Source organism: Balaenoptera acutorostrata, chromosome 3 (assembly GCF_949987535.1).
Source record: "Balaenoptera acutorostrata chromosome 3, mBalAcu1.1, whole genome shotgun sequence".
Taxonomy (NCBI): Eukaryota; Metazoa; Chordata; class Mammalia; order Artiodactyla; family Balaenopteridae; genus Balaenoptera; species Balaenoptera acutorostrata.
In genome coordinates, this window is record NC_080066.1 from 86044220 (window position 1) to 86068550 (window position 24331).

At 39.6% G+C, this 24331-nt stretch overlaps 1 protein-coding gene across 1 annotated transcript; it reads left to right on the top strand.

The window, feature by feature from the left end:
• The first annotated feature begins 3720 nt into the window (after positions 1 to 3720).
• Positions 3721 to 4896, top strand: LOC103012730 (TIMELESS-interacting protein-like). Its single transcript, XM_057542581.1, has one exon. The coding sequence runs from the start codon at positions 3921 to 3923 to the stop codon at positions 4791 to 4793; it is 873 nt and encodes a 290-aa protein (XP_057398564.1). The 5' UTR covers positions 3721 to 3920; the 3' UTR covers positions 4794 to 4896.
• The last annotated feature ends 19435 nt before the right edge of the window (positions 4897 to 24331 follow it).

Below are 24331 nucleotides of genomic sequence, written 5' to 3' on the forward strand. Positions count from 1 at the left end.
TCAGCCACAGCACTGGGCACAGGGTAGAGAAATGAGGGCAGTACCACCTATGGACCCAGGAGAAGGCTTAGTTACAGAAACTTTCAGGTGAAACTGTGTAGCTCAAGTCAAGAAGGATGAGGAGCTTCCCTGCTGGGCTTCCTGAAATGAACTCTTTCTAGCTCAATCCACCATGCCTTCTCTTCAGCCTGACTGTTCTCCTTCATTCCTGATTCGAAGCTTTCAAAGTTCCCTCCTTCAACCATTCAGCTCATGCACTGAGTCTGTATGGCTCTGCGCTCAGAGATACAGATGGGTGAGATCCAGCCCCTGGCCTTAAGGAGCTCAACAGGAAAAAGACCAGCAGACCCACAATTATGGAGAGAGCCTCCTGAAGCAGGGATAACGGGTGCTCTGGGGTCTCAGAGGGGGCATGAGAAATTCTGCTAGGCAATGGGAAGAGCTGGCCTGGGGAGGTTTCCAAGAGAAGGTGACATTCACACCGGACCCTGAAAGATGAGTAGAAGTTTATCAGCTGGACGTGGGGGAAGGCTAAGCAGAGAGCATCCCAGGCAAAGGGAGCTGCAGGTGGAAAGACACAGAAGAATGAACAGAGGGCTCAGGGATAGCAGTCCCTCTGCATGGTGGAAGAGGAAGTGTACGGCTAATGTGGTAATGACCCAGATTCTGACCACACCACTGGATGTGATGGCCATATGTTCCCTCCACCATGTGGATTTATCATCCCTGAGGATGCCTGAGGCAATAACCACTAATAATAAGGTTTCAAATGAATAAAATCCCATGCAGCCACTTCTGACTCTCATCTCACATGCCATTGCACTGCTATGGCTGGGCTTGTATGGGGCTCAACAGTCACTGTGAATCAGGCTCTGGGATCAGGGCTCATATTCACAAGTCACAGTGTGTACTGAAGGGGTATAAGTTGCAGAACTGAGGCATTGATTGCCCTAGCTGCAGGTGTGTTGGCATCTGATGGCTCAGACGAGCTTTTCTCTTAGACTTGCTCTCAGTTGAAAAGAGCAGCCTCACCCAAAGTCATGCCTTCTTCCCATATATAACTCTCATCCCGTGATAGATACAGGGAACAAAGCCTGGGCCGCTTACCTTGATACAGAACAACTATAAGGGACCACTCTAGCTCCAGGACCTCCCATGGGATTGTCTGACCTTTGTCACATCTATATGGCAGTTCAACTCCCTCTCCCCATCCTGCTTCCTTCACTCCACCATAGGTGTTCATCCCAAGAATACTCTCCAAGGCACACAAATCTCTGTCTCAGAGGCTGCTTTCCAGAGAACCTTATCCATAACAGATACCCTAGGCAGCCTGGTTCCCATTGAAATAAGACCAGATGGTATTAACATAGTTTCAGAAGGACTATATTGATCTGAAGGAAGTTGGTCTGCTATGGAAACCCCAGAGAGGTTCACCCAAGCTCTGTGCTGGGAGAAGGAGCCTTATCAGGGCCTTGCAAGCTCTGTTCCACCTGGAAGGATGCTTTCCTCCTGAGGAGATGGATGTGCAGGGCTGCTGAAATCTGATGCCATTAAATGAACTCGTACCCTGTAACTAAATCCTCTTTCCCACTTCTTATGCTCCTCAAAAGACACTGTGATTCTCATCTGCCTTTCTGTGTACCTGCAGAGAGTGCCTGAATGTGCGGTCCATCTGGTAGTTACAATTTCTTATTTTCAATCATCACATTGACATTCAGGCTTGGAGTCTGCCACTTGCAAACTCCGTCAGCCTGAGTGGACTGATGGGTGCTGAGAGCAGGGAAGACATATGTGCAAGCCCACAAGGCAGAGCAGTCAATTCACCATGGCAATGCTCTTCTGGTGGTCTCTCGGTGGACAGACAGTCCACTGCTTCTTATGTTATCTCAGCCTAGACTTTCAAATGTCTATAGACTTAACTCAGAGGGAACACAGAAACAGTTCAGCTTTCTCAATATAGCCCCTACTCAGACCAAACTCACTAAGAAACAGACCGCTTTTCCCTCAGATGTCAGGAGAGATGACTGGGTGCTTTGAAGAGATTTTTCATAAGCAAAGGAAACTAAAGAAATTGAGAGCTCCCCCTGGAGTAAACCATGACTAACGCCCTCCTTTGAGGAGATACTGTTGATATATTAAAGCAAGAATTTCTATAAATAATCCTCTTGGAATAAAGGAGACGATTGGATGATTGTTCTGGTAACTGCTTTCTGACTTCACTTTAAAATCTCAACAGATGTGGTTTTATTTTACCTTGTTGCAGTTGTTTCAATTATACTTTTATTTTTCCTAATATAATTTTTAACTTTCTAATTTTATTTTGTTTTTATTCTTTGATATTGTACTGCTTCTTTTTTCTTTCTTTTTTCCTTTTTTTTTTTGTTTTTTTTACCATGCCACAAAGCTTGTGGGATCTTGGTTCCCAGGCCAGAGGTTGGGCCCGAGCTCCTGTGGTGGGAGCTCCGAGTCCAAACAGCTGGACAAACAGTGAACCTCAGACCCCAGGGAATATCAATTGGAGTGAGGCCTCCTGGAGGTCCTCATCTCAGCACCAAGACCCAGCTCTATCCAACTGCCTGTAAACTCCAGTGCTGGATGTCTCAGGCCAAACAACCAGTAAGACAGGAATACAGTGCCACCCATAAAAAAAAAAAACCAAAATGAAACGACAAAAAAACATGTTACACACGAAGGAGAAAGGTAAAAACCTACAAGACCAAATAAATGAAGATGAAATAGGCAACCTACCTGGAAAAGAATTCAGAATAATGATAGTAAAGATGATCCAAATCTCAGAAACACAATGGAGAAAATACAAGAAACATTTAACAAGGATCTAGAAGAACTAAAGAGCAAACAAACAGTGATGAACACAATTACTGAAATTAAAAATACTCTAGAAGGAATCAATAATAGAATAACTGAGGAAGAAAGTGACCTGGAAGGTAAAATGGTGGAACTAACTGCCAGGAACCAGAATAAAGAAAAAAGAATGAAAAGAACTGAGGACAGTCTCAGAGACCTCTGAGACAACATTAAACGCACCAACATTCGAATTATAGGGGTCCCAGAAGAAGAAGAGAAAAAAGAAAGGGACTGAGAAAATATTTGAAGACATTATAGTTGAAAACTTCCCTAATATGGGAAAGGAAATGGTTAATCAAGTCCAGGAAGCACAGAAAGGCCCATACAGGATAAACCCAAGAAGAAACATGCCAAGACACATATTAATCAAACTATCAAAAATTAAATACAAAGAAAAAATATTAAAAGCAGCAAGGGAAAAGCAACAAATAACATACAAGGGAATCCCCATAAGGTTAACAGCTGATCTTTCAGCAGAAACTCTGCAAGCCAGAAGGGAGTGGCAGGACATACTGAAAGTGATAAAAGGGAGAAACCTACAACCAAGATTACTCTACCCAGCAAGGATCTCATTCAGATTCGATAGAGAAATTAAAACTTTTACAGATAAGCAAAAGTTAAGAGAATTCAGCACCACCAAACCAGCTTTACAACACATGCTAAAGGAACTTCTCTAGACCGGAAACACAAAAGAAGGAAAAGACCTACAAAAACAAACCCAAAACAATTAAGAAAATGGTAATAGGAACATACATATCAATAATTACCTTAAACATAAATGGATTAAATGCTCTAACCAAAAGGCACAGACTGGCTGAATGCATACAAAAACAATACCTGGAGTCTGCTCGAGGTGAGAGCAGGCTGGCGGGAGAGTGAAGTTCCCAAGGGGAGAGCCGGCCGAGGGAGTCAGGCTGGGGAGCGGGGATGCCGGGAAGTCGCAAGGAGGGAGTGAGGAAGCAGGAGGACATGACTGAGACGGACCTGGGCTGATCGGGACTGGAGAGGAAGGGAGGCCTGACCGGCTGCAACCTGTGCGGAGAGGAGAGGAAAAGATGCTAGAACCACAGGAGAATGGCTTGATTGACCTACAAGATTATGAGCATATAGAAGATGAAACTTCTCCTCCATTCCCACCTCCAGCCTCTCCAGGGAGAGATGATGGTGAAGGAGCTGAACCTGAGGAAGAGTTAGGGAGAGGAGCACGTGCTCCTGTACCTCCAAAGAGAACAGTTAAAAGGAATATACCCAAGCTGAATGCTGAGAGTTTAATTTCAGAGAGAGGGCTTCCAGCATTAAGGCATGTGTTTGATAAGGCAAAATTCAAAGGTAAAGGTCATGAGGCTGAGGACTTGAAGACACTAATCAGACACATGGAGCACTGGGTGCATAGGCTGTTCCCTAAACTGCAATTTGAAGATTTTATTGACAGAGTTGAATATCTGGGAAATAAAAAGGAAGTTCAGACCTGTTTAAAACAAATTCGCCTTGATCTCCCTATTTTACATGAATATTTTGTTAGCAATAAAGATGAAGTAGGGGAAAATAGTGGCCATGATGTAACTGCTACCGAGTTAGATCCCTTTCTGACAAACTCATCTGAAAGTGCAAAGTTTGCTTCTGAGTCTAGTAGAAGCCTAACAGAAGAACAACAACAAAGAATTGAGAGAAATAAACAACTGGCTTTGGAAAGAAGACAGGCAAAGCTACTGAGTAATAGTCAGTCCCTAGGAGATGACTTGTTAATGAACACACCCAGTACACAGACACCTGAAGAGGGTAGTACAGGTGAGGAGCAAAAGGAGGAAGAATCAAATGGATTTAACAAAGACCTTCTAGACAATCCACATAATGATGCTGCTGCCAATACTGTAAATGAAGAGGAGGAATTAAAAATAGAGAAAATGCAACTGGACCAGTCCTTTTAAAATATATAATAGTAACTTAAGGCTTCATCTAGAAATATTACTGAGGTTGGATAGGCTTCAAATGAGAAAATCTATTAACTTGTTATCTTCCAAATTTGAGATGACTATGCATTTTGCCTACTTTGACTGAAAATCCATATATAGTGAAACTTTTATAGATTCATTTAAAATCTGGTATTATTTATAATTATACTTGTTTCTTATTCACTTTTGTTGTCTATTTATTCTCCTTAGTGTTTATTTTTATATAGGTATGACCCTGTAAAAATGATTGGTAGTTAATAAGCAGCTTCCACTGCTAGTGTGCCATTGAATGCCCTGTTTTTACTAAATTGGGTGGTGTTTTAAGATGTAAATATGTAATAAATGCTAATGTTCTTTTAAAAAAAAAAACAAACCTGTACATATGCTGTCTACAAGAGACCCAATTCAGACCTAGGGACACATACAGCCTGAAAGTGAGGGGATGGAAAAAGATACTCCATGCAAATGGAAATCAAAAGAAAGCTGGAGTAGCAATTCTGATATCGGACAAAATAGACATTAAAATAATGACTATTACAAGAGACAAAGAAGGACACTACATAATGATCAAGGGGTCAATCCAAGAAGAAGATATAACAATTGTAAATGTTTATGCACCCAACATAGGAGCACCTCAATACATAAGGCAAGTGCTAAGAGACATAAAAGGGGAAATCGACAGTAACACAATAATAGTAGGGGACTTTAACACCCCACTTTCACCAATGGACACATCATCCAAAATGAAAATGAATAAGGAAACACAAGCTTTAAATGACACATTAAACAAGATAGGACATTCCACCCGAAAAACAACAGAATACACTTTCTTCTCAAGTGCTCATGGAACATTCTCTATGACAGACCATACCCTGGGTCACAAATCAAGCCTTGGTAAATTTAATAAGATTGAAATCATATCAAGTATCTTTTCCAACCACAATGCTATGAGACTAGATATCAATTACAGGGAAAAAACTGTAAAAAATACAAACACATGGAGACTAAACATTACACTACTAAAGAACCAAGGGATCACTGAAAAAATCAAAGAGGAAATCAAAAAATACCTAAAAACAAATGACAATAAAAACATGACGACACAAAACCTATGGGATGCAGCAAAGCAGCTGTAAGAGGGAAGTTTATAGCAATACAATCCTACCTCAAGAAACGAAACAAATAAACAACCTAACCTTACACCTAAAGCAATCAAAGAAGAGCAAAAAAACTCCGAAGTTAGCAAAAGGAAAGAAATCATAAAGATCAGAACAGAAGTACATGAAACAGAAATGAAGGAAACGATAGCAAAGATCAATAAAAGTAAAAGCTGGTTCTTTGAGAAGATAAACAAAATTGATAAACCATTAGCCAGACTCATCAAGAAAAAGAGGGAGAAGACTCAAATCAACAGAATTAGAAATGAAAAAGGAGAAGTAACACTGCAGAAATACAAAGGATCATGAGAGATTACTACAAGCAACTATATGCCAATAAAATGGACAACCTGGAAGAAATGGACAAATTCTTAGAAATGCACAACCTTCCTAGACTGAACCAGGAAGAAATAGAAAATATAAACAGACCAATTACAAGCACTGAAATTGAAACTGTGATTAAAAATCTTCCAAAAAAAAAAAGCCTAGGACCAGATGGCTTCACAGGCGAATTCTATAAAACATTTAGAGAAGAGCTAACACCTATCCTTCTCAAACTCTTCCAAAACATAGCAGAGGGAGGAACACTCCCAAACTCATTCTACAAGGCCACCATCACCCTGATACCAAAACCAGACAAAGATGTCACAATGAAAGAAAACTACAGGCCAATATCTCTGATGAATATAGATGCAAAAATCCTCAACAAAATACTATCAAACAGAATCCAACAGCACATTAAAAGGATCATACACCATAATCAAGATGAGTTTATCCCAGGAATGCAAGGATTCTTCAATATCTGCAAATCAATCAATGTGGTACACCATATTAACAAATTGAAGGAGAAAAACCATATGATAATCTCAATAGATTCAGAAAAAGCTTTTGACAAAATTCAATACCCATTTATGATTTAAAAAAATGTCTCCAGAAAGCAGGCATAGAAGGAACCTACCTCATCATAATAAAGACCATATATGACAAACCCATAGCCAACATCATTCCCAATAGTGAAAAACTGAAACCACTTCCTCTAAGATTAGGAACAAGACAAGGTGGCCCACTCTCACCACTATCATTCAACATAGTTTTGGAAGTTTTAGCTTCAGCAATCAGAGAAGAAAAAGAAATAAAAGGAATCTAAATCAGAAAAGAAGTAAAACTGTCACTGTTTGCAGATGACATGATACTATCCATAGAGAATCCTAAAGATGCTACCAGAAAACTACTAGAGCTAATCAGTGAATTTGGTAGAGTAGCAGGATACAAAATTAATGCACAGAAATCTCTTGCATCCCTATACACTAATGATGAAAAATCTGAAAGAGAAATTAAGGAAACACTCCCATTTACCACTGCAACAAAATGAGTAAAATACCTAGGAATAAACCTATCTAAGGAGACAAAAGACCTGTATGCAGAAAACTATAAGACACTGATGAAAGAATTTAAAGACGATACAAACAGGTGGAGAGATATACCATGTTCTTGGATTGGAAGAATCAACATTGGGAAAATGACTATACTACCCAAAGCAATCTACAGATTCAATGCAATCCCTATCAAACTACCAACGGCATTTTTCACAGAACTAGAACAAAAAATTTCACAATTTGTATGGAAACACAAAAGACCCCAAATAGCCAAAGCAATCTTGAGAAAGAAAACCGGAGCTGGAGGAATCAGGCTCCTGGACTTCAGACTACACTACAAAGCTACAGTAATCAAGACAGTCTGATACTGGCACAAAAAGAGAAATATAGATCAATGGAACAGGATAGAAAGCCCAGAGATAAATCCACGTACATATGGTCACCTTAGGAGGCAACAGTATACAATGGAGAAAAGACAGCCTCTTCAGTAAGTGGTGCTCGGAAATCTGGACAGCTACATGTAAAAGAATGAAATTAGAACACTCCCTAACACCATACACAAAAATAAACTCAAAATGGATTAAAGACCTAAATGTAAGGCCAGACACTATCAAACTCTTAGAGGAAAACACAGGCAGAACACTCTTTGACATAAATCACAGCAAGATCTTTTTGATCCACCTCTTAAAGTATGAAAATAAAAACAAAAATAAATAGAGAGAGATTAACCAAGATGGCAGAGTAGAAGGACGTGCTCTCACTCTCTCTTGCGAGAGCACCAGAATCACAACTGGCTGCTGGACAATCATCGACAGGAAGACACTGGAACTCACCAAGGAGGATACCCCACGTCCAAGGACAGAGGAGAAGCCACAGTGAGACGGTAGGAGGGGCACAATCAGAGTACAATCAAATCCCATAACTGCTGGGTGGGTGACTCACAGACTGGCAAACACTTATACCACAGAAGTCCACCCACTGGAGTGAAGGTTCTGAGCCCCACGTCAGGCTTCCCAACCTGGGGGTCCGGCAACGGGAGGAGGAATTCCTAGAGAATCAGACTTTGAAGCCTAGTGGGAATTGATTGCGGGACTTTGACAGGACTGGGGGAAACAGAGACCCCACTCTTGGAGGGCACACACAAAGTAGTGTGCGCATTGAGACCCAGGGGAAGGAGCAGTGACCCTGGGGGAGACTGAACCAGACCTACCTGCTGGTGTTGGGGGGTCTCCTGCAGAGGCGGGAGGTGGCTCTGTTTCACCGTGGGGACAAGGACACTGGCAGCGGAGGTTCTGGGAAGTGCTCCTTGGCTTGAGCCCTCCCAGAGTCTGCCATTAACCCCATCAAAGAGCCCAGGTAGGCTCCAGTGTTGAGTTGCCTCAGGCAAAACAACCAACAGGGAGGGAACCCAGCCCCACCCATCAACAGTCAAGTGGATTAAAGTGTTACGGAGCTCTGTCCGCCACAGCAACAGTCAGCTCTACCCACCAACAGAGCCTCCCATCAAGCCTCTTAGATAGCCTCAACCACCAGAGGGCAGACACCAGAAGCAAGAAAAACTACAATCCTGCAGCCTGTGGACCAAAACCCACAGTTACAGAAAGATAGACAAGATGAAAAGGCAGAGGGCTATATATCAGATGAAGGAACAAGAAAAAACCCCAGAAAAACAACTAAATGAAGTGGAGATAGGCAACCTTCCAGAAAAAGAATTCAGAATAATGATAGTGAAGATGATCCAGGACCTCGGAATAAGAATGGAGGCAAAAATTGAGAAGATGCAAGAAATGATTAAAAAAGACCTAGAAGAATTAAAGAACAAACAAACAGAGATGACCAATACAATAACTGAAATGAAAACTACACTAGAAGGAATCAATAGCAGAATAACTGAGGCAGAAGAACGGATAAGTGACCTGGAAGACAGAAAAGGTGGAATTCACTGCTGTGGAACAGACTAAAGAAAACAGAATGAAAAGAAATAAAGACAGCCTAAGAGACCTCTGGGACAACATTAAACGCAACAACATTCGCATTATAGGGGTCCCAGAAGGAGAAGAGAGAGAGAAAGGGCCAGAGAAAATATTTGAAGAGATTATAGTCGAAAACTTCCCTAACATAGGAAAGGAAATAGCCACCCAAGTGCAGGAAGTGCAGAGAGTCCCATACAGGATAAACCCAAGGAGAAACATGCCAAGACACATAGTAATCAAAATGGCAAAAATTAAAGACAAAGTATTGAAAGCAGCAAGGGAAAAACGACGAATAACATACAAGGGAACTCCCATAAGGTTAACAGCTGATTTCTCAGCAGAAACTCTACAAGCCAGAAGGGAGTGGCATGTTATACTTAAAGTGATGAAAGGGAAGAACCTACAACCAAGATTACTCTACCCGGCAAGGATCTCATTTAGATTTGATGGAGAAATCAAAAGCTTTACAGACAAGCAAAAGCTAAGAGAATTCAGCACCACCAAACCAGCTCTACAACAAATGCTAAAGGAACTTCTCTAAGTGGGAAACACAAGAGAAGAAAAGGACCTACAAAAACAAACCCAAAACGATTAAGAAAATGGTCATAGGAACATACATATCGATAATTACCTTAAACGTGAATGGATTAAATGCTCCAACCAAAAGACACAGGCTTGCTGAATGGATACAAAAACAAGACCCATATATATGCTGTCTACAAGAGACCCACTTTAGACCTAGGGACACATACAAACTGAAAGTGAGGGGATGGAAAAAGATATTCCTTGCAAATGGAAATCAAAAGAAAGCTGGAGTAGCTATACTCATATCAGATAAAATAGACTTTAAAGTAAAGAATGTTACAAGAGACAAAGAAGGACACTACGTAATGATCAGGGGATCAATCCAAGAAGAAGATATAACAATTATAAATATATATGCACCCAACATAGGAGCACCTCAATACACAAGGCAACTGCTAACAGCCATAAAAGAGGAAATTGACAGTAACACAATAATAGTGGGGGACTTTAACACCTCACTTACACCAATGGACAGATCATCCAAAATGAAAATAAATAAGGAAACAGAAGCTTTAAATGACACAATAGACCAGATAGATTTAATTGATATTTATAGGACATTCCATCCAAAAACAGCAGATTACATGTTCTTCTCAAGTGCGCACGGAACATTCTCCAGGATAGATCACATCTTGGGTCACAAATCAAGCCTCAGTAAATTTAAGAAAATTGAAATCATATCAAGCATCTTTTCTGACCACAATGCTATGAGATTAGAAATGAATTACAGGGAAAAAAACGTAAAAAAGACAAACACATGGAGGCTAAACAATATGTTACTAAATAACCAAGAGATCACTGAAGAAATCAAAGAAGAAATCAAAAAATACCTAGAGACAAATGACAATGAAAACACGACAACCCAAAACCTATGGGATGCAGCAAAAGCAGTTCTAAGAGGGAAGTTTATAGCTATACAAGCCTACCTAAAGAAACAAGAAAAATCTCAGGTAAACAATCTAAACTTACATCTAAAGAAACTAGAGAAAGAAGAACAAACAAAACCCAAAGTTAGCAGAAGGAAAGAAATCATAAAGATCAGAGCAGAAATAAATGAAATAGAAACAAAGAAAACAATAGCAAAGATCAATAAAACTAAAAGCTGGTTCTTTGAGAAGATAAACAAAATTGATAAGCCATTAGCCAGACTCATCAAGAAAAAGAGGGAGAGGACTCAAATCAATAAAATCAGAAATGAAAAAGGAGAAGTTACAACAGACACTGCAGAAATACAAAGCATCCTAAGAGACTACTACAAGCAACTCTATGCCAATAAAATGGACAACCTGGAAGAAATGGACAAATTCTTAGAAAGGTATAACCTTCCAAGACTGAACCAGGAAGAATCAGAAAATATGAACAGACCAATCACAAGCAATGAAATTGAAACTGTGATTAAAAATCTTCCAACAAACAAAAGTCCAGGACCAGATGGCTTCACAGGTGAATTCTATCAAACATTTAGAGAAGAGCTAACACCTATCCTTCTCAAACTCTTCCAAAAAATTGCAGAGGAAGGCACACTCCCAAACTCATTCTATGAGGCCACCATCACCCTGATACCAAAACCGGACAAAGACACTATAAAGAAAGAAAATTACAGACCAATATCACTGATGAATATAGATGCAAAAATCGTCAACAAAATACTAGCAAACAGAATCCAACAACACAGTAAAAGGATCATACACCACGATCAAGTGGGATTTATCCCAGGGATGCAAGGATTCTTCAATATACGCAAATCAATCAATATGATACACCATATTAACAAACTGAAGAAGAAAAACCATATGATCATCTCAATAGATGCAGAAAAAGCTTTTGACAAAATTCAACACCCATTTATGATAAAAACTCTCCAGAAAGTGGGCATAGAGGGAACCTACCTCAACATAATAAAGGCCATATATGACAAACCCACAGCAAACATCATTCTCAATGGTGAAAAACTGAAAGCATTTCCTCTAAGATCAGGAACGAGACAAGGATGTCCACTCTCACCACTATTATTCAACATAGTTCTGGAAGTCTTAGCCACGGCAATCAGAGAAGAAAAAGAAATAAAAGGAATACAAATTGGAAAAGAAGAAGTAAAACTGTCACTGTTGGCGGATGACATGATATTATACATAGAGAATCCTAAAACTGCCACCAGAAAACTGCTCGAGCTAATTAATGAATATGGTAAAGTTGCAGGATACAAAATTAATGGACAGAAATCTCTTGCATTCCTATACACTAATGATGAAAAATCTGAAAGAGAAATTATGGAAACACTCCCATTTACCATTGCAACAAAAAGAATAAAATACCTAGGAATAAACCTACCTAGGGAGACAAAAGACCTGTATGCAGAAAACTATAAGACACTGATGAAAGAAATTAAAGATGATACCAACAGATGGAGAGATATACCATGTTCTTGGATTGGAAGAATCAACATTGTGAAAATGAGTATACTACCCAAAGCAATCTACAGATTCAATGCAATCCCTATCAAATTACCAATGGCATTTTTTACGGAACTAGAACAAATCATCTTAAAATTTGTATGGAGACACAAAAGACCCCGAATAGCCAAAGCAGTCTTGAGGGAAAAAAACAGAGCTGGAGGAATCAGACTCCCTGACTTCAGACTATACTACAAAGCTACAGTAATCAAGACAATATGGTACTGGCACAAAAACAGAAACATAGATCAATGGAACAAGATAGAAAGCCCAGAGATAAACCCACACACCTATGGTCAACTAATCTATGACAAAGGAGGCAAAGATATACAATGGAGAAAAGACAGTCTCTTCAATAAGTGGTGCTGGGAAAACTGGACAGCTACATGGAAAAGAATGAAATTAGAATACTCCCTAACACCATACACAAAAATAAACTCAAAATGGATTCGAGACCTAAATATAAGACTGGACACTATAAAACTCTTAGAGGAAAACATAGGAAGAACACTCTTTGACATAAATCACAGCAAGATCTTTTTTGATCCACCTCCTAGAGTAATGGAAATAAAAACAAAAATAAACAAATGGGACCTAATGAAACTTCAAAGCTTTTGCACAGCAAAGGAAACCATAAACAAGACGAAAAGACAACCCTCAGAATGGGAGAAAATATTTGCAAACGAATCAACGGACAAAGGATTAATCTCCAAAATATATAAACAGCTCATTCAGCTCAATATTAAAGAAACAAACACCCCAATCCAAAAATGGGCAGAAGACCTAAATAGACATTTCTCCAAAGAAGACATACAGACGGCCATGAAGCACATGAAAAGATGCTCAACATCACTAATTATTAGAGAAATGCAAATCAAAACTACAATGAGGTATCACCTCACACCAGTTAGAATGGGCATCATCAGAAAATCTACAAACAACAAATGCTGGAGAGGGTGTGGAGAAAATGGAACCCTCTTGCACTGTTGGTGGGAATGTAAATTGATACAGCCACTATGGAGAACAATATGGAGGTTCCTTAAAAAACTAAAAATAGAATTACCATATGACCCAGCAATCCCACTACTCGGCATATACCCAGAGAAAACCGTAATTCAAAAAGACACATGCACCTGAATGTTCATTGCAGCACTATTTACAATAGCCAGGTCATGGAAGCAACCTAAATGCCCATCCACAGACGAATGCATAAAGAAGATGTGGTACATATATACAATGGAATATTACTCAGCCATAAAAAGGAACGAAATTGAGTCATTTGTTGAGACGTGGATGGATCTAGAGACTGTCATACAGAGTGAAGTAAGTCAGAAAGAGAAAAACAAATATCGTATATTAATGCATGTATGTGGAACCTAGAAAAATGGTACAGATGAGCCAGTTTGCAGGGCAGAGGTTGAGACACAGATGTAGAGAACGGACAAATGGACACCAAGGGGGGAAAACTGCGGTGGGGTGGGGATGGTGGTGTGCTGAATTGGGCGATTGGGATTGACATGTATACACTGATGTGTATAAAATTGATGCCTAATAAGAACCTGCAGTATAAAAAAACAAACAAACAAAACAACTAATACTAAACTTTCACTGGGTTATTTGTACGGAAATATGTTAATATAAATGTTTCAGACATTACATGAAATTTCTAAAAATCTTATATGTTCTGGTATAATGTTATAAGTCATAATCCTAGTTATTACCTTAAAATGTATATCTCAGAAATAACTAATTTTCTTGTCAACTGCATTATTATGAACTTTCATCAAATTTTTAACTGTGGTCATTTTTAAGTCTTTTGTCATTTACAGACAGTTCTGGGTGTACTCTGATGCTTTTGCAAATATGTTCCTATAAAAGGGTTTCATCTTTAAGAAATCATGGAAAAGACTCTGACAAGTACAGGTTTCTGGTAGCTGACTGTACTGCTGAACTGAATGAATAAGCATTTTCAGAACTCTAATGAAAAACTGATGAACTCATAAAAGTGCTAACAAAAGATCAAGATAAAAAAAATTTAATTACATGGGACTGAGTGAACTGATGAGGATGAGTATAATTTTTGTGACTTTCTGTCTGAATTAAAAAAAAAATCCAACAAGGACTCAGAGACAAAGAATATACAAATCAATTTTCACTGCAAAGTAAAGGAGCTGTTACAGTGGAGGATTACTGGACTGAATGTCAATATTATGACATAGTATGAGTGTGTTTCATGTTTGGTAATTGCAATCATTGTTGCTTTTGTTGTGGTCATCCATGTACAATGCTTGGTGTCAGTCTATTTATCTCTTGTAAAAATAAAATACAGTGTGTGTGTGTGTGTGTGTGTGAAAAAAAAATCAATTAAAAAAAAAAAAAGAGAGATAACAAATAAGGGCTTACTGTATAGCACAGGGAACTCTACTCAATACTCTGTAATGACCTGTATGGGAAGGGAATCCAAAAAGGATTGGATATATGTATAACTGCTTCACTGTGCTGTGCAGCAGAAAGTAACACAACATTGTAAATCAACTATTCTCCAAAAAAACTGAAATTGAAATGAAATAAAATAAAATAAAATAGAAAAAAAAAAACAAAAAAAAACAAAAATAAATAAATGGGATCTAATGAAACTTGAAAGCTTTTGCACAGCAAAGGAAACCATCAACTAAACAAAAAGACAATCCTCAGAATGGGAGAAAATATTTGCAAACAAAGCAACTGACAAGGGATTAATCTCCACAATATGCAAATAGTTCATGCAGCTCAATATCAAAAAAACAAATAACCCAATCAAAAAAAATGGGTGGAAGATATAAACAGACATTTCTCCAAAGAAGACATACAGATGACCAAAAAGCACATGAAAAGATGCTCAACATCACTAATCATTAGAGAAATGCAAATCAAAACTACAATGAGGTATCACCTCACACCTGTCAGAATGGCCATCATTGAAAAATCTACAAACAATAAATGCTGGAGAGGGTGTGGAGAAAAGGGAACCCTCTTGCACTGTTGGTGGGAATGTAAATTGATACAGCCACTATGGAGAACAGTATGGAGGTCCCTTAAAAAACTAAAAATAACTACCATATGACTCAGAAATCCCACTACTGGGCATATACCCTGAGAAAACCATAATTCAAAAAGAGTCATGGGGACTTCCCTGTTGGCACAGTGGTTAAGAATCCACCTACCAATGCAGGGGACACAGGTTTGAGCCCTGGTCCGGGAAGATCCCACATGCCACGGAACAACTAAGCCCGTGCACCACAACTACTGAGCCTGTGCTCTAGAGCCCATGTGCCACAACTACTGAAGCCTGCGCACCTAGAACCTGTGCTCTGTAACGAGAAGCCACTGCAATGAAAAGCCACCGCAACAAGAAGCCTGTACACCGCAAAGAAGAGTAGCCCCTGCTCACTGCAACTAGAGAAAGCCCCTGCGCAGCAACGAAGACCCAACACAGCCATAAATAAATAAATGAATAAATTTATAAAAGAAAAAAAAAGAGTCATGTACCACAATGTTCACTGCAGCACTATTTACAATAGCCAGTACATGGAAGCAACCTAAGTGTCCATCGACAGATGAATGGATAAAGAAGATGTGGCACATATATACAATGGAATATTACTCAGCCATAAAAAGAAAAGAAATTGAGTTATTTGTAGTGAGGTGGATGGACCTAGAGTCTGTCATACAGAGTGAAGTAATCAGAAAGAGAAAAACAAATACCGTATGCTAACACATATATATGGGATCTAAAAAAAAATAATAATAAATGGTTCTGATGAACCTAAGGGTAGGACAGGAATAAAGAGACAAACGTAGAGAATGGACTTGAGGACACGAGGAGGGGGAAGGGTAAACTGGGACGAAGTGAGAGAGTAGCATTGACATATATTCACTACCAAATGTAAAATAGATAGTTAGTGGGAAGCAGCTGCATAGCACAGGGAGATCAGCTCGGTGCTTTGTGACCACCTAGAGGGGTGGGATAGGAGGGTGGGAGGGAGATACAAGAGGGAAGATATATGGGAACATATGTATATGTATAGCTGATTCACTTTGTTATAAAGCAGAAACTAACACACCATTATAAAGCAATTATACTCCAATAAAGATGTTAAAAATAAAAAAACTCAACAGAAAAGTGATGATAAGTAAGCAGCCAGTCAAAATCGTGTCAGCGCAGCCTGCTTGAGGCCATGAAGAACATCCACTCAGCTTCCAGTCCCCGAGAGCAGGAGGCCAGGCTATTACCTTCCAGATCCTGTCTTTGAAAAATGGAATTCTGGATGGACATTTCCTGTCTCTCACAATCTGGCATTTCTTTGTGGGGAGAGGGGTATTCTCCAAGTCTCTGCTTTTGAAAACTGACTTCAAAATGGAATTTAGGAAATCACTCTCACCTCTACACCACCTCTATCTCCTCCCTAATCTCTCTCCTCAACACCGCATTACATCCTGCTCCTCTATGACGTGTGGGTCCCCAGAGGTCTACTGGAGGAGAACATGTATGACCTCTGGTCATTTGATCAGTTGAGGTGACTTTCTCCAGGACAGGTGTCTTTGTCAGCTGGACCTGGTGACATGATGAGCAGAGGTGCCGGCAAGGCCTGTCTCAGGGTGGCAGTGCTGGTGGAGAGCTCCAACTATCTCCCCAAGCCCCTCTCTTGCTCCTTAGGCAAAGGAGGCTCAGGGAATGTTGTGAGCAGAGCCCAGAACTGATTCCTAGACCAGGGCCCCTTCCACCAGGACATTTGCTGAGCTATTTCACTCATGCACTAATCAATCACACATTTAGACAACTACTTACTCCACAAATGTTCAATAAGCCTCTACCGTGGGAAAGCACAGAACTGGGGTCAATAAAAGGAGCAGGAAGAAGTGCTGGTGCTGAATTCACTTATTAGTTCCAACATTTTAATGTGTGGAATCTTCAGGATTTTCTACATATAGTTCATGTCATCTGTGAAAGAGATCATTTTACTTCTTCGTTTCCAATTTGGATGCACTTTATTTCTTTTTCTTGCCTAATTGCTCTAGCTAGGAATAGGGAGGGCTTTTTAAAGGCTCTGCCTGTGGCCCTACAAGGCTGTCTTCCTCCCTTCCCTAAATCCCCAGTAAGCTAAACTAATTCTTTTGGCTTAACTGACTTGCCCACGTCACAGCTAATATTTGGTTAAGGCAGGAATTAGTCTGAGAACTATCTGACCACAGATCAATCAGGCTCTTTCCACTTTCTCTTGAGCTAAGTGATCTATCATTATTAAAATGACATCATTAAATTGAACAGGTAACACCCATTGACACCTCAACACAGATCCCCTTAGAAAAGGGAGCTCCAAGATTAGGTCAGTATGACTCTGGGGGAGCAGAGAAAGATTTAGAATTTCATCCAGGAGGGAATGGGGCCTCTGGAGAGCAAAGAAAAGGCAGCGGAGGCCCTTAGGTAAGGGGTGGAGGAAAAAGGAGTAGAGTTGATGGGGGGCTATGTACACTCTGATTGAGGTGTCTACCTGTTCCCCATACTCCCATCCATGGGGTATCACCAGCATGATTTTTGTTATTTTCTAGGACCACTTGTACTATTATTGACTCCGTTTTTCTAAAAATAAATATTTTTTCAAAGGAAACTTTATATCTCTACTCTAAATCCCTACCAGAATCATTTGCCATAAATAGAATGTAACTGTAGAAAATACATACAATGAAAACAATATCATATTGTTAAATTCTAACTAAATAGTCGTCTGACAAAGGATGCCAGCCTGGGGCTTATTTTCTCTGTTAAATAGAGAGAATAGCATGAGTTAGGGAGGCGTGGAAAACATTACCACCATGCTAAATTTCTCCTTGAAACAATTAGAAAAATGAGGAAACAATTAAAATGGTAATAACTTTCTCACCCTCTAATTCAAAGTTATTTTATGTTGGGGTGCTGTCCTATCTAAAATTACCTCCCACACCTCCAATGGAACATATGCTTAAATAAAGAACTTCTGAGGTGGAGAATCAGATCTGCCTTGTTTTTGTGAAAAGAGCCCAAAGCTCCCCGCCAGAGACAACTTGAGAAATGAGGGTTATGGCTGGGAAGGGAATTTGGATCATTTCTACGGAGGTAACAGCGTGGAGATTCACTAGAGGCAGTAGGGAATGAAGGCTGGGCAACACAAACATCTCTCATCCCCACAGTTAGCTTTCCTCGCAGAATCTATGGGGAGAGCAAAAGCCATTTAAAGGTTAGAGACAGGAAAGGGAGCTAGCAAGGTCTGCTAAGAATTCTTGGCTTCAGTTCTCTGTTCTCACTTCCCTCTTTCATCCCCTTCTCGCTTCTTCTCCCTTCTTCCCCCTCCTCCTCTCCCCTTCTCTCTCTCTCTCCCCCCACTCACTCCAATCTACTTTAGCTCACCTTATACATGCAGGAAAAGATGGAGGGAGGCATGCCAAAATGCCATAGGTGTATACTTGAGGGTTGAGAGTGGAAGGAGCAGGGCTTGCTTGATAGGGACTTTATTTCACGTACGAACTTTTATATGATTTAAAATTTTCAACAAATATGTACCAACTCAGTTAAAAACATTTTCATGTCTTGAATAACAACAACCAAAAAGAATGACTCAACAAGCATTATGGTAACTGTGTTTCTGCCTAATGGGAGATCTGTTTTCTGTTTAGACTCAATCTGAAAGTTACTCTTTTCACCAAAGAAATTAAGTATAATGTCCCACCACCACCACACTGGCAGCAGAATACGGAGTGTTCAAATTAGAGACGTGTAGGAGCAAGACTATAGCATAATCAATTTTTTAAAAAGCTATTGAATATTTTAATAAATAGCAAGTAGCAAGCAGTTAGCAAAAAGCATATTGAAAGATTTAATTTCTTTTAAATACCAACGATGGAGGATGCATATGAAAAGAACTTCAGCAAGTAAAAGCAAATCATTTTCTACAATGCCCTTGAAAGTAGTTTCTACCATTATTTTCTACATTCACTCCTTGCTGCTTTTACATGGTATTTAACACAATTTAAAACTGTTTTAATTATTTGTAATTTATTTTTAGTCTCTCCCTCTCCCCAAAGAATACAGGTCCACAGGAGTGGGAACCATATCTGTCAAATACAGTCTCTGGCAAATGATAGGTGCTTAATTAATTTGTTGGATGAATGGATGGATGAATGAAATCAATGATAAAGATCTTTAAATAAGAAAATAACAATCTCAGAACAACTTACTGTTGGATAAAAACAGAGTAGAAAACTCCTTAGAGATCAAAAAACCTGCAGGACATAAGAAGAGAAAATTGGCAGATTGTAGAGAGAATACTTGGCTAAGGGTTTTCATCAGTTTTTTAGTGAAGAGAAATTGCAAATTAATACCTTAGCTTTACTGACTAAAACAATATCTAAAACTTATAAATTGGGTGTGTGTGTGTGTGTGTGTGTGTGTGTGTGTGTACTCAAGTTAACTATAGTATAAACTCTATAGATTTCTCCAATTCATAATGCAAGTTTGGTGTTTGGAAAGAGCATGGGTTTGTGGCCAGACCAATGCGGGTGTGAATTCCAGCCCCAACACTATAGAGGAGTGTGTGTGTGTTCCTGATTCAAACAAACTGTGAGGAAATATTTACAAAACAATTGGGGAAATTTGAACACCAGTAGAAAGTGGATGATGTTAGGGTATTGCTTACTTGGATGGTGGTACTAACAGCGTTGTGGTTACATTTATAAAGGGTCCTCATCTACGGAGACATGTATTGTGGATGGAGTGGTATGATGTCTGGGATTTGCTTTAGAATAATCAGGGTTGGGGCTGGCTAGGAGAATGGATAAAACAAGATTGACTGTGAATTGGTGGTTGTTGAAGCTGCTGCTGGCTGCACAGGACTTCACCATTCTATTCCCTTTATTTTTGTATAAATTTGAAATTTTTTCAAAATCAAAAGTTAAAAAACAACCCAATATATGTACAGGTTAGAATAACACACTAGTTCAGTGACTCTGGGTAAGTTTCAAACAAACCTTTTCTGAGTCTTAGTTTCCTCATCTGTAAAATTGGGATATGGGGTGGGCCAAAAAAGTTTGTTCGGTTTTTTCCATAAGATGGATCTAGTAGTGCTTAGTTGTCTTTAACTTCATTCAAAACAATTTTGTTAGATTGTATTGTGACACCTGTCATATCAGCGTGAATTTTTTTAAAAAAACTTATTAAAATTGGTGAATTTTAGGACTTCCCTGGTAGCGCAGTGGTTAAGAATCCACCTGCCAATGCAGGGATCACTGGTTTGAGCCCTAGGCTGGGAAGATCCCACATGTCGCGGAGCAACTAAGCTCGTGCGCCACAACTACTGAGCCTGTGCTCTAGAGCCCGCAAGCCACAACTACTGAAGCCCGCCCGCCATAACTACTGAAGCCCGCATGCCTAGAGCCCGTGTTCCGCAATAAGAGAAGCCACCGCAATGAGAAGCTCACGCACCACAACGAAGAGTAGCCCCCGCTCTCCACAACTAGAGAAAGCCTGCATGCAGCAACGAAAACCCAACACAACCAAAAATTTAAAAATTAATTTTTTTAAAAAATTGGTGGGCTTCCCTGGTGGCGCAGTGGTTGAGAATCTGCCTGCCAATGCAGGGGACACGGGTTCAAGCCCTGGTCTGGGAAGATCCCACATGCCGCGGAGCAACTGGGCCCGTGAGTCACAATTACTGAGCCTGCGTGTCTGGAGCCTGTGCTTCGCAACAAGAGAGGCCGCGATAGTGAGAGGCCCGCGCACCGCAATGAAGAGTGGGCCCCGCTTGCCACAACTAGAGAAAGCCCTAGCACAGAAACGAAGACCCAACACAGCCATAAATAAATTAATTAATTATTTTTTTTTTAAAAAAGCAGCTCGTGTAACACTTAGAATTCTAAAAAAAAAAAAATTGGTGAATTTTTGTGTAGCCATTTTCATATTGCAGATGGAAGAAAAAAGCAACGTTTTCAGCATATTATGCTTTATTATTTCAAGAAAGGTACAAACACAACTGAAACACAAAAAAAGATTTATGCAGTGTATGGAGAAGGTGCTGTGACTGATCGAACATGTCAAAGTGGTTTGCGAAGTTTCGTGCTGGAGATTTCTTGCTGGACAATGTTCCACAGTCAGGTAGATCAGTTGAAGTTGATAGTGATCAAATGGAGACATTAACTGAGAACAATCAACGTTATACCACGCGGAATATAGCTGACATACTCAAAATATCCAAATCAAGCGTTGAAAATCATTTGCACCAGCTTGGTTACGTTAATCACTTTGATGTTTGGGTTCCACGTAAGCTAAGTGAAAACAACCTTCTTAACCGTATTTCTGCATGCGATTCTCTACTGAAACATAACGAAAACGTTCCGTTTTTAAAACAAATTGTGACAGGTGATGAAAAGTGGGTACTGTACAATCATGCGGAACGGAAGAGAACGTGGGGCAAGCGAAATGAACCACCACCAACCACACCAAAGGCCAGTCTTCATCCAAAGAAGGTGATGTTGTGTATATGGTGGGATTGGAAGGGAGTCCTCTATCATGAGCTCCTTCCAGAAAACCAAACGATTAATTCCAACAAGTACTGCTTCCACCCAATTAGACCAACTGAAAGCAGTATTCGACGAAAAGCGTCCAGAATTAGCCAACAGAAAATGCATAATCTTCCATCAGGATTATGCAAGACCTCATGTTTCTTTGACGACTGGGCAAAAACTGTTTCAGCTTGTCTAGGAAGTTCTGATTCATCGGCCATATTCACCAGACAGTGCACCTTCGGATTTCCATTTATTTTGGTCTTTACAAAATTCTCTTAATGGAAAAAATTTCAATTCCCTGGAATACTGTAAAAGGCACCTGGAACAGTTCTTTACTCAAAAAGATAAAAAGTTTTGGGAAGATGGAATTATGAAGTTGCCTGAAAAATGGCAGAAGGTAGTGGGACGAAATGGTGAATATGTTGTTCAACAAAGTTCTTGGTGAAAATGAAAAATGTGTCTTTTATTTTTACTTAAAAACCGAAGGAACTTTTTTGCCCACCCAGTAATAATACTTATGTCATAGATAGCTATGAGGTTTAAATAATGTAATACATATATCAAACATAACAGTGACTGGCACATAGTAAGGGCTCATAAATATTAGCTGTTGTTGACATTAATATTATTAGGGAGGGAGACAGCATAAAATCTGGATACATATGTAACAAAAGGTTAATCTAGGCACAGGGATTATAGGTGATTTTAATGTTCTTTTTGTTGTTTGTTTAAATAACTATATTTTCTGATATTTTTAACAGTGAATATGGATTATTTGTAAAATAAAAATTAAGCTTGACTGTTGCCTCAAATCCTTTCATGAACGAAATGGAACTACCTAATGAAAGTTTAATGAACATGAGATTGAATTAATCATTAATTGAAAATCAAGGATCAAGGGAAGAAGTCACAGGAAGGAAGGTGGGGCCAGGTCCAGGGGAGTGGACAAAGCTGGAAGTGGCAGCAAGCCCTTTGGAGAGGAAAGAGACCTCCAAAAGCTCTCCAAGGACAGCCTGCCCCGCACAGCAGTCCTTTCTGCTTAGTTGTTCTTTTCCTCCACTATAAAAATTGGGTCCGTGCCTTTTTACTCTCAATATATTTTCTCCTTAGAAGAAAGCAGCCTTCAAACAACCTCAATTATCACTCTCCCAAGGACAACTCTCAAACTCACATCACCAATTCTCACTGTCTCTGAGCTGCCTGCCAAGCAATTTCAACTTGGTAAGCTCATTTTCACCTTAAATCTCAATATTTCTATAATGGCACAAATCCTGTCCCACTCCCACAATATGACACTTATTATGACACTTAGTACTGCCTATCCAATTCCACTAGGACTCCAGTCCCCAGAGGGAAAACCTCCCTCTCTGCCCTCACAATTGATTCTATTTGACATCATAGTAGTCTATTATGTGCCAGGCACTAGGATTAGAAAGATGAAAATATGTGGATTCTGCTCTCAGGAGTCAGTGCTTATGCCAGTGTCCCTGTCTGGAGTGTCCTTTGATCATTTTTAACTCAGTAAACTCCTATTCACCCTTCAATGCCCAGTCAAATGTTACCTCTTTTGTGACATCTTTCTGACTTCTTCCTCTGAGGTCTCAGTTTGGCACCTGTTGCCTTGTATCATGATTATTTGTTGTAGAAGAGGCTGAGAATTGTCTCCAAATATTTAGTATCTCCTCTTCTCTCATAGCAATAGATTCCCTAAGTTTTAGCCCAAGAAGTGACCTCTCAGAATTGAAGACTACATTTTGCATCCTCCCTTGCAGTTAGTTGTGGCCACATGACAAAATTCTACACAATGGGATGTGAAAGAAAGTGAGGCAGACAACTCCCAGGGAGAAACTTTGAAAGGAGGGATTATGGTCTTCTTTCCCACTCCCTCCATCCTTCTGATTGGAGCAGAGATGGACTGTAAGCCCTCTTGGTTCAGGAGGATAAGGGCAACACCTGATGAAGCACAGCCACCGCACCAAACCTGGGAGGCCTACTTCCAGCTTATCAAGTAAAAGAGAAGTAAACCATTTTATTTAAGCCACTGTTATTCCATGTCTCTGAAATAGGCAAGTAAACCTATTTCTTAAATAATATAATTGCCTACCTCTGACCCCCCGCCAAAATTGTATAATTCTTGACGGTATTACACACATGTAATTGGAGTCTCCAAACAAGAGGAAGAAAAGCATGAGGCAGAAGGAATATTTGAAGACATAATGGCTGAGAATTTTCCAAAACTGATGAAAAACCCCAAGCCACAGATTTAAGAAGATGTATGAACTACGTACATCTATACAAGCAGAGTAAATACAAAGAAAACCATACCTACCATGCCATATTTTTTAAACTGGTAAAAATAAAGACAAAGAGAAAAATCTTGAAAGCAGTCAGAAGAAA

Bases quoted from the DNA above. Each gene is read 5' to 3' on its own strand.
- LOC103012730 (XM_057542581.1), top strand. From the start codon at position 3,921: ATGCTAGAACCACAGGAGAATGGCTTGATTGACCTACAAGATTATGAG.